This window comes from Scyliorhinus canicula, chromosome 6 (genome assembly GCF_902713615.1).
Source record: "Scyliorhinus canicula chromosome 6, sScyCan1.1, whole genome shotgun sequence".
NCBI classification, from domain to species: domain Eukaryota; kingdom Metazoa; phylum Chordata; class Chondrichthyes; order Carcharhiniformes; family Scyliorhinidae; genus Scyliorhinus; species Scyliorhinus canicula.
The window spans coordinates 216,934,547-216,946,623 of record NC_052151.1 but is presented as its reverse complement, the minus strand read 5'-3'; the positions used below and the strand labels follow the sequence as shown (position 1 = coordinate 216,946,623).

Genomic DNA, 12,077 nt, shown 5'->3' with positions numbered 1-12,077 from the left:
CAGCAGGAAGTATTTTTGCCCATCTTTAACCTGAAGCCAATGAAACTTCATGGGTTAGAGAGTCGACGTTGAAGAGTCCCAGGGATACTCCCTCCCGAACATATACCACTGTGCTGCCACCTCTCCCGGGTCCGTCATGCTTGTGAGACAGGACATATCCAGGGATAGTGGTAGTGATGCCTGGGACGTTGTCAGAAAGGTATCAGGTACAAAGTACATATTCATTCATACGTCCGAACAGTAAAGAGAATTCATTACATTTCCTGGATTATCTCTGCAATTATATACCGTATACACATTTTGTAGCTCGACGACACTCTGTGTGATAAAGGTGTTGCATTTAGCACAATGTGGTAACCTGTTAAATCAAACATTAAACCGAAAAATTTGGTCTCACCAAGGTTATCCGTTAACATATGTTATACAGAGTGTATGTGACGAACTGAAGTGGAAGACCTGACCCCGGTGACCATGTTTGGTACTTGTCAATATAACATTGCCCCGAGTGTGGGTAATTAACTGGAGTCAACACCCGGCTGCAGTGACATGCATTTCCTGGACATTCTGTCATTGTACAATTGTATTCAGTGTGGGGAATCATCTAACTCTTATTCCAAGTAGAGTTGATGACAGAACTTTATGGTGCTGATTAATCTCCTTCCCCAAGGATGGTTCTGAGAATGAGTTGATTTTGAATGTTTGGTTGCGGGGGTAACTGGAAATTGCGTTTTGGATGGTAGCTGAGGAAATGGTTGAGATTGAGTAACCTCCGAGCCGATCCTCACCCACAATTTATTGATGTTAAATTCCATGATGCCTCTGCTCAGAAACGGAGAATTACTGTCAGTAATTTCTACTCTATTCTTCCTTCTTCATCCTTCAGTTAACGGAATGGCAATCGTGATCCTGTCCCGTGGAAACTGTGGCCTCTCCACCTGCACCACTCGATACCTGGTGGCAATGTCGGCTGCGGATCTCCTGGTCATTATTACTGAGGTTATCACCAGGCGAATCAATGATTATTATTTCGAATTCAATTTCCTGTACATCACTCCTGTGTGTCGTGTTCAATATGTTCTTATCCGTGCAGCCTTAGATTGTTCTGTCTGGTTCACCGTCGCTTTCACTTTTGATCGATTTGTTGCCATTTGTTGGCAGAAGCTGAAATATAAATATTGCACCAAGAAAACTTCGGCCGTGATTCTAGCAACAACCGGGATTTTGCTCTGTTTAAAGAACATTCCAATGTACTTCAGATTTAAACCTAGGAAGATCGTCGACAATGTACCAATGGAATGTTCTAATAAACAAAGCTATTTTACTGACCCGAGATGGATTGGATTCAGAAAGTTTGAAAAGGCTTTAACCCCATTGATACCATTCGGGTTAATTCTATTGCTTAACGTTCTGACAGTCAGACACATTTTAGTGACTAGTCGAGTCCGTAAGGGACTGAGGGGCCAGAGCAAGGGAGAGAATCAGAGTGACCCAGAGATGGAGAGCAGAAAGAAGTTTATTGTTTTACTCTTCAGCATATCCGGCAGCTTTATACTTCTGTGGTTGGTGTACCTTTTATATTTCTTTGGTGCTGCAGATGGGTTAGATGATGATTCTTACTATAACTTTGCAAAAATTGCATATATGCTGCGGGATTTAAGTTGCTGCACAAACACATTTATTTATGTGGTGACTCAGTCCCAATTCAGAGACCAGTTAAAGAGCGCGGTGAAATATCCAGTTACATCAATTATTAATTTGATTAATAAACGATAACATTGAAAGCAGCTCAATGATCCAATCTACAGAGCAGGAGGGGACCACCGGAGGAAGGAAAAGAAAGGGCCTGGAGGATTCAAAACCTCAATGAGCCATCAACACAGGCAAGTCATCTGATCGTCCATCCATCCATCCCTGCAGGAGGGATTATCTATGCACAACCTATAGACACACACTGCTCACAAACACACAGTAACAATGCACACACACTAAATATAATTATACACACTTACTAACACACATACCATAATACACACTAACAATCCCTTTTCATCCTAATACCGGCTTCAAAGTGAAACAGAGCAGTTAGTGAGGCATCATGGGGTGTATGGCTAACGGACTTGACCATTTGTGAAAACTTGTTAGTTCCCAGGGACATACATGGGAATGGCTTATTCAGCGGAACATCGCTTATCAGCAGCTGTCTCTGAGGAATGTTGCTGGTCGCACAGAACCACAGAACCCAAGGACAGTCGATAAGGGGGCCTCCGCCTGTTGTTGATCAGATCACTCAGCTCCATGCTGCCTGGCAACCAATAATTGTTATTGCATTGCACACAGTCGACATGGGCTGTGGCGCTGTTTCCATAACTGTGTAAAATGTTCATGATTTCACATATCCAGTGGACAGACGCTTGGTATTCCCAGCTTACTATTCCCCGATAGCGTCATAATCCATTTGATGTTCAAGCATCCCCGATTGTAGGATTGTTCTGCATTCATTCCTGCGAACAGCACCACCATCCTGCTCAATGGATAGATTCAGAAGACATCCAGCAGCTCAGGACTTGGCATCTGTGAGGCACTTCGGTAGCAGTAGAACTGTACTCAGCCACAGTCAAACCTCATGGACTGCCACAGCCCCAACTCTATAATTACCACCAAGTGAGGGGATTAGACCTGAATCAATGAAGAGTACAAGAGGGCATGCTCAGTGCAGCTCCAGATATACCAAAAGGAATAGGTGTCAACCTGAAGCTACAACAGATAATTTGCATGTGAAACAACATAAGCAGCATGTGACAGACAGAGAAAAGCAATCCCACAACGAACGGATCAGATATAAGCTCTGCAGCCCTGTCCCATCCAGCCGTGAATGGTGGTGGAGAAGTAAACAAGTCACTGGGGACGGAAGCACCACGAATATCCACATCCTCAGTGATGGTGGATCCCAGCACATCTGTGCAAAAGAGTAGGTCGGATTTTTTGCACGAATGTTCAGACGGAAGTGATGAGTGGATGATCCATCTCGGTCTCTTCCAGAGATTCCCAGCATCACAGATGCCAATCTTCAGACTATTTGATGCATCTCACGTGAAATGAAGTAACAGCTGTAGGTGCTGGATACCGCAAACACCAGGCATCCTGTCAATATCACGGAATAGTACGCACGACTTGGGCTCCAGAACTTGCCCACCCCCTAGCCAAGCTGTTCCAGTTCAGCCACAACACTGACATCTAGCTGGCAATGTGGAAAATTTCCGAGGTGTGGCCTGAACACGAAACAGGACAAATCCAACCAGCCTTCTTACGGCCTTTTCAGTCTACTCTCCATCATTAGCAAAGATGTTGAAGGGGTCGTGAAACGTGCCATTAAGCAGCATTTAAGTGGCAATAAACTGCTCACTGATGATCAGTTTTGGTTCCACCAGGGTCACTCAGCTGCTGATCTCATTCCAGCCTTGGTTAAAACACGAACAAAAGAGCTGCATATCAAAGGTGAGGTGAGCGCATTTGCCCATGACACCAAGACTGCATTTCATCGACAATAGTCTCAAGGAGACCCAGCTAAACTGGGGTCAATGGGATTCAGAGTGCAACCTCTACACTGCTCGAGTCATAACGAGCAGAAAGTAAGATGTTTCCTGTTGTTGGAGGTCGTCATCTCTGTCCCAGGAATTTACCGCAGGAGCTCCTCAGGGTCGTGTCCTCGGCCCAACAATCATTAGCTCCTTCATCAATGACCTTACTTCCAATAAAATGTCAGCAGTGGGGATGTTTACTGATGACTGCACAATGTCCAGCACCATTCACGACGTATCAGACACTGATGCAGTCGACGTGCAAATACATCAAGTCCTGGACAATATCCAGATTTGGGCTGACAATTTGCAAATAACATTCGTGCCACACAAGTGCCAGGCAATGAGCATCTTGAACTAAGAGAGAATCCAAACATCGCCCCTTGACATTCGATTGCGATGACCATCACTAAATCCTGGCAGTTATAAGAAACCGAACTGGACTAATCCATATAAATACTGCGGCCTACAAGATCATGTCAAATGCTGCAAATCCTGCATGCTTTGCAACTCACGTCTTCCAATTACTCTTTGGTAATCTCCAAAGGAATGAAAATGAATAATTACGGGTCGGGGTCGCTAATTGTCCCGAGGCCTCAAAAGAAAGGGTATGATTTCCCTTTGCTAACTTAACACTGTCCAGATTTAGTATTGTGATGAATATAGGGATGTTGGATGGATTACGGGTACTTACGTGCAGTAAGCATTAAAGGTCTGGCTTAGTGTGTGTGTGACTGCTGCAGTCTTCCTTTCAAAATAATCCTGGTTTGAAAGGTGGGGGTGACGAATCAAATGTAAACGTTTGGACGTTAAATTTTGTTTGGAGTAATGGGATTTGCTGTGGTGTTCATTGTATTTCAGCTTGGAAAGATTATGTCATTTCTGCCTGGAGCTAAGGCATCAGGCATTTTGGTAAAATAGTTCAGCTCTGATCTTTTGTTTTTATGCACTTCATTCCAAACATGTTTAAAACAGCAACATATACAGTACACACTCCACCAAATCACAGTCCGCAGTATGGACAATTTCCCCCTTTTTAAGTCCTGACCTTCCCGTCCCGCTTCCAGCCCTACCCTTACGCCCCCACCCCCCACAACAAACAGTTCCTCATATATCGTCATGAAGCCCCTCCTCTGACCCCCTCAATCTAAATCTAATCTTCTCCTACCGAAGAAAGTCAGACAAGGTGCCCTTCACCTCCAGAAGCTCCGGTACGTTCGACACCGCAAACATTGTCACCATTGGCTCCGGCCTGATCTCCACTCCCACAATCTTAAATAGTATCCCAAACTTCACTTCCCAGAATCTCTCTAACTTCAAGAAATCCCAGAACATGTGGGTATGATGTGCACAACCTGGCACTCTCTTCTGTCAATCATCAGTCACCGCTTTGCACCACCTTGAACTGAATCAAGCTCATCCTCATCCAGGAGGATGTAGAATTCACCCGCCACATCGCCTCGCACCACAGTCCCCAGACAAGTCCCCCCCCCAACTCCTCCTCCCATTTGTTCTTGATCGTCACCTCTTGCGCTCCCCTCCCCACGCCACCCGCTCCCCCAACCACTGTTTATATGCCAAACCCTATCATCTTCCAACTTGTCTGGGAGCAGCAGTTGCTCCAAAAAGGAGTAGTCCGGCAATCTGGGAAAAACCCTCCACTATATTCGCACAAGTCCCACAACTGCATATGTCTGAATGGACTTTCCCTCGGTAACTCAAACCTCTCCCACAAATTATCCAGCACTGCAAACTTCTCTTCTGAGTACATGTACCTCACACTCACCAGCCTTGCATCCCTCCATTTCCCGTACATTCCATCTATCTCGCCCGTGTCTCCCACACACGGCTGTCAACACCGACATGCACTTCAAATTAAAATGTATCCTCGGCTGACTCCACAACCAGACCGTCAACATGAAGCACCGGGTACCACGTATACGTTCACCGGAGATAACGGCAGCAGAGCATGACACCATAATCGTCAGACTGTATCCCAAACATGGAATCCTCCTCCATCTTGAACCACTCCACCTGTTCCCCATTGCCTCACATTCTCCACATTAGTTGGTAATGCCATCCCCCTTTATATCTCTGCATCTGTAACAGGGCCATCTCTGCACTTGGCACCTCCCTGCCCATATGAACTCCGGATTACTGTCTCCAACTTCCAGAAGACAGTTCAAGAGAGTCTGGAAAACAAACGTGAACCTTGCCAGCATATTTATCTTTACCATCTGCACCCTCCCTGCCAGTGTCAGGTGCAACGTATCCCATCTCTTAAAATCTGCCCTAATCTCCTCCAAAGTTGTCAAATTCCACCTGTGCATTGTAGCCCATTCCCTCGTCACCTGAATCCCCAAATCCCTAAACCTGTGCCTTGCTGCCTTGAACGGCAACATATCCCAGTTGAACCCCCTCCCCGCCATGTTCACCGGAAACTCCTCACTGTTGCCGAAATTTAAATTATATCCAGAGAAATCCCCAAACCTCTACAATATTCTCATGGTTCTACCCATACTCTACATGGAGTCTGGCACAGACAACAACAGGTCGTCCGCGTAAACGACGCCCGATGCTCCCTGCTCCCCATCACAATCCCCTGCCACTGCGCAGACCACGTGAGGAACTTGGCCAAGGGATCAATCACCAGCGCAAACAGCCAGCGGCGGGAAAACGGACAGCCCTGTCTCATTCCCCTCTGCAATCTAAGGCGGGAATCGAACATGAGACCTTGGTGCTGTGAAGCAACAGGGCTAACCAATATACTACAGAATACTTTACTACATAACACTATACTACAGAATGATGTACTACATACTTCACTGCGGAATACTTTACCAGATAACGCTCTACTACAGAATGTTTGACCAAATACTTCCCTACAGAATACTTTACTTCATACTTCACGACAGACTACTTCACGATATGACACTAGACTAGGGAATACTTCACTACATAATACATGACACCGTGCATCGACGGAACTGCATGTTTCTAAACTCTTTAAAACAATAATACAATGAACTAACATTTGAAAACAAAAGGCTGGGTTGCAAGGATTGAATTCTATTGATAAAACATCGGTCAGAAAATCGTATTTGAAAACAATGGATTTTCAAAAATTGGAAATACGTGAACGAGGTTTGACTAGACGATGAGAAAGAACATTTTCAAATACTTACAAGGGCTACAGATCAATAAGGTTTGAGAATCTCGAAATAACCGCGCAATATATGTAATAGAAACATAGAATCTCCACAGTGCAGAAGGAGGCCATTCGGCCCATCGAGTATGCACCGACACTGGTAAAGAGGATCCGACCTCGACCCACACCCCGGCCCTGTCCCCATAATACAGCAACGGACGTTATGGGGTAATTTATCATGGCCAATCCAACTAAACTGCCCGTCTTTGGGCTGTGGGAGGAAACCGGAGCACATGGAGAAAATCAATGCAGACACGGGGAAGGTGCAAACTCCACACAGACAGTAACCCAGGGTCGTAATTACGCTCGGGCTATCTGGCTTTGCCACACTCCTTAAACAATGACCTTCACTGGCTTGACTCAAATATTACATTCCTAAACATTTCAGTATTCCTTCGGCAATAATGACATGTGTTCATCGCGCCATTCTCAAATCTCAATTCGCATTGCTGCCCAGGGACTTAATTCCGAAAGATGCTTTGAAATGTCTGTCTACCCCCGCCAGCTCTTGCCCAGAGCAGGTTCACACTGCCTGTTATTTCAGATCTGTGGGAGTGAAAGTAAAACATAACAATTCTGACCAAAGGTTATACCCAAATTCTCACAATTGATTCAGACATTGCAAGACGTATTCTGAAGAATGAAAGAAAACAAATTATAAAATAGAATTATACAATTCCTGCAGGGCAGACGGAGGCCAATCAGCCCATCAAGTCTGTAACCAATTCTCTACTTAAGCCCACACCTTCACCCTATACCAGTAATCACAGCTAACCTTTTGGGCAGTAAGGGATAATTCAGCATGGCCAATCCACCTAACCTCCACATCTTTGCACTGTGGGAGCTGGAGGAAACCCACACAGATACAAGGAGAAAGTGCTAACACCAATTAGACAGTCACCTAAGGCAGGAATTGAACCCGGGTCCCTGGCGCTGTGAGATATCAGTGCTCGCCACAGTGCTGCCCATTGTAATTAGGTCTTATGGGGTCAGTAAGCAATTGAAATATATTAATATATGGCGATTGCTGATGGGAAGACTGTGTGTCTATGAGATATTGCGATAGTCCAGCAGAGGGAGATCGCCAAAGGTGAGACTGTATATATATGTGTGTGTGTTTGTGATACAGAGAGTCCATCAGAGCCTGATTGTTGGAGATGACAGTGTGTGTGAGATACAGAGAGTCCAGCAGAGGGAGAATGCTGCAGGTGAGTCAGTATATATGTGTGCGGGGAGATACAAACATCGAGGGAGATTGCTGAAGATGTGTGAGAGACGCAGAGAGAGTCCAGCAAGAAGAGATTGCTGTAAACCAATGTTCTTCAAACTTTCTTGACAGGGACCCATATTTACGAACCTCCTAGCCTTCGCAATCCACGCCGGACGACCTTTTCGCTCACCTTTAATGTGACAGTTGAGCCTGCTCCGTCCTCACATCCTCACTTGCTTTGTTATTCAATTCAATAATACTAATAATGACTTCAGCTGACGTCTTAAGATCTCACTGCATCCATTGAAAGAGATCAAGAGGTTTGTCCTCGAACTCGCCATGTTCAGTCTTGAAATCCCTATGAAGTTTTGAGTGTTTTAATCTTTCATTTGCCAGTACTTCCTGTGTATAACACACATGGGCTTTGCATCCTGATTTCCTGTGCCACAATTAATGAACCCATACTTCAAGAAATCATCTGTATGCTGCTTTGTTCCTGATTTCAGAAACAAGGCCGCCCTTCTCATCAGCAACCAAGCTGGGTCTTGGGGTTTGTTTGAAAGTTCTGGTGATGGGGCATCCTGCCAGGTGGCTTTGACAATCTGCTCACGGAATTATCCAACATAGTTCACCACCTCCTTTTCCCTTAGGGCCTTGAGGTCGTTACGTGCAGACCACTGCTTGATCGCCTTGTGGTCAAAGATGTTGCACTGAACAAACTTTTCCACCAGGAAGGTTATACAGCCAGTCCAGCTACTTGCAGCGTTCCGCGGCAAAATGGTCAGACCCATTCACAGCACCAGGGACAGCTGTAACTGTTCATCGTGACCCTCGGTGTTTGCACAGCTTGATCCAGCCACACACAAAGGTGGCCATGAGGATGAGGGTGACATTGAGTTCAGATTTTCCCTCCCTTATCTGGAGGTTTGTACAATGTGTCCTTTGGGACACGATCCATCTTGGATCTCCAGGTGAACTTGAAGATGCCTCTGACACTGCCCTGGCACAGGATCGGGTTATGAACCAGACCCGCACCACCTACAGCAACAATGAGAAATCCTCACACCTGGTGACCAAGTTGTTGCCTGCAATGGAGAGGGAGCGTTGCTCTCACATGCTCACTAGATCGTAGTTCTTTCGGGCAAAAATATACTTTATTTATAAAATATCTGAAAATATACACACATTTCAAAATGACCATCACACACAGTGCAATAATATTCAGGTTCTCTACGTGCGTCATTTGCCCTCTTGCGGGCCTTCAATGCAGTCAAAGTAACATTGCATACATTTGAAAATGGTCGCAACAAATGGTGCAAATAGTTGTGGACCTTCAGAGTTTGGGGAATAGTTCGATTAGTAGTCTCCTGTTCCTTATTTTCATTACATGCTTATCTTTTCTCTTATTATAATAAATAGTTTTTAAATATTTTACAGACAAATCTGCTGCCAGTAATTCATTGGAGCAGTCAAGGATCAAACATCTCGGGAAAATACACAAATGATTGTTTACTTCACACTTACGTCCGGGGTTTATGGGGCTGGACATGATCTTGCACCCACCCAGGGTGTCGAAACATGAGGGAGTGCTACACTGTCAGAGGGTCAGTACTGAGGGAGTGCTGTACTTTCAGAGGGTCAGTACTGAGGGTGTGCTGCATTGTCAGAGGGTCAGTACTGAGGGAGTGCTGCACTGTCAGAGGGTCAGTACTGAGGGAGTGCTCCACTGTCAGAGGGTCAGTACTGAGGGAGTGCTGCACTGTCAGAGGGTCAGTACTGAGGGAGAGCTGCACTGTCAGAGGGTCAGTACTGAGGGAGTGCTGTACTTTCAGAGGGTCAGTACTGAGGGTGTGCTGCATTGTCAGAGGGTCAGTACTGAGGGAGTACTGCACTGTCAGAGGGTCAGTACTGAGGGAGTGCTGTACTTTCAGAAGGTCAGTACTGAGGGAGGGCTGCATTGTCAGATGGTCAGTACTGAGGGAGAGCTGCGCTGTCAGAGTGTCAGTACTGAGGGAGTGCTGAACATTCGGCTACACTTCACATAAAGAGATGCAGTGAAGATGGTTTCGCTCTTGGCTGACGTATTAGATAAGGCGGTGTCTGTCCTTCAGTGTGTGGTTACTGTTTCAATGTCGGGAAAGTGTTGGAATTGTGCACAGCCGGACTCCTCAAGCATTATACAAGTGCCTCGTGACAGCGTCAAAAAGTAGCTCATTGGGGGAGGCTGGATTGAGTTAGTAAAGATGTTTCTGCTCACCTGGTGTGAACTCAGCCCAACTCCCTGCTCCGAGCTAGACACCTGGAAATAATTCCCCGGAACATGTTGGTGTTAATCGTGTCATTTTTGCTCACCCCCAGAAGTGTTTTCAATGCCAGTAAATGCTGAGGATTGCAGTGGTTAGGATACACTGAGGATATGATGCTGTCTGTTGGTCACAGCCAGTAATTACAGTGTTACCTGTTTACATGGGAAATTCCCATTCGGTGCTCACATTGATAAATGTGGTGATTGCGCAATCATGAATCTGACAACACAGGAGAGGCCATTCAGCCAAGTGTACATTGAAAGAGTTGCCAAGCTTCGTGCCACCCATCGCATAGCCTAGATAATGATTCCTCTACAAATACTGAAACTGCTTCCAGTGCCCACTGCAGCCGTTCTGTGTGAAAATGTTACTCCGCTCCTCCCCGAGTTCTTTTTGCCAATTATGCTAAATCTGAGTTGTTGGTTGGCACCAAAACCAGTTTCTGTTCATTTCTTCTATTCATGTCGGACATAATTAATAGCAGGTTTATTAAATCTCTCCTGAATATTTTCTTCTCTAATCCTCCCCTATTATACTTCACTGGACTTTTTATTCTCCCGTGTTCCTTATTTCCCCTCCTCTATCCCTCTTGATTTTCTCCTTGTCACTTTATTTCACTATCACTCCTTCCAACCCTCTCTGTTTCCAATTCCTCTTATTAACCCCTTCCAGGTCTCCCTCCCATCCTCTTAACACTTCCCCATTACCCCTCCCTCTCATCCTTCCCTATTCTCCTCCATTACAATTCCGACTCACCTCCTCACAATTACCCTGTCCATTCCCTCATCCGCCCATTTCCCCCCTCTCATCTCCCCATTCCCCTTCCTCATCCCTCCCCATTCTCCTTCCACATTTCGCCTCCTTCTTCCCTCTCCTAATGCCCCTCCCACATAATTCTGTCACAATTAACCCTCCACATCCCTCGCTCCCCACGTTATAAACTGCCGCTTTTAGCAGGAAGTTTTACATGTGCAGACCGCAAATCCCAGTGGCCCGGGGGCCACATGCTCAGTGTGGATCCGGGTGGCGTGATACGTACGCATAGGCCGTCGGTGTTTGCAAATTCCTTTTGTTCATTGCCCCTCACAAAGATGGTGACTGCTGCGCGTAACTTTGCCGCCATTATTAAGAAGAAGTCTTAGAACACCAGGTTAAATTCCAACAGGTTTGTTTCGAATCACTAGCTTTTGGAGCGCAGTTCCTTCATCAGGTGAGGAAAGAGCTGCGCTCCGAAAGCGAGTGATTCAAAACAAACGTGTTGGACTTTAACCTGGTGTTGTAAGTCTTCTTGTTAATAATGGCTGCCAAGTTACTCGCAGCGGTCACCATCTTTGTGCCCACCCCAGTCCAACGCCAACATTTCTGCATCATTATTAACAAGGATCATAGGAGCGGGAACAAGAGTGAACCACATGGTGCTATCTCCTCCTACACTGCAACTGGGAGATTCTGGCCAACCGTAGAACACCTCCAGTGCGGAAGGAGGCCATTCAGCCTATGGAGTCTGCACTCACCCTCTGAAAGAGCATTTGAGCGAGGCAACCGCGTCTTGCAACATGATCTCTACCGTGAAGAGTTATCGTTGACACACACTGGAGATTGGTGAGATTATCCTGCGTGGGCAGCACCAAGCACAGTGGTTAGTACAATTGCTTCACAGCGCCAGGGTCCCAGGTTCGATTCCCGGCTGGGTCTTTGCGGAGTCTGCACGTTCTCCTCGTGTCTGCATGGGTTTCCTCCGGGTGCTCCAGTTTCCTTCCACAGTCCAAAGATGT

General features: G+C 46.0%; 1 protein-coding gene across 1 annotated transcript; it reads left to right on the top strand.

Annotated features, from left to right (window-relative positions):
• The first annotated feature begins 891 nt into the window (after positions 1–891).
• On the top strand, positions 892–1,773 carry LOC119968016 (probable G-protein coupled receptor 139). The gene has a single exon (XM_038801118.1). It carries the CDS (start codon positions 892–894, stop codon positions 1,771–1,773), a length of 882 nt encoding a protein of 293 aa, XP_038657046.1.
• The last annotated feature ends 10,304 nt before the right edge of the window (positions 1,774–12,077 follow it).

Coding starts and splice junctions, on each gene's coding strand:
- LOC119968016 (XM_038801118.1), top strand. CDS start 892: ATGGCAATCGTGATCCTGTCCCGTGGAAACTGTGGCCTCTCCACCTGC.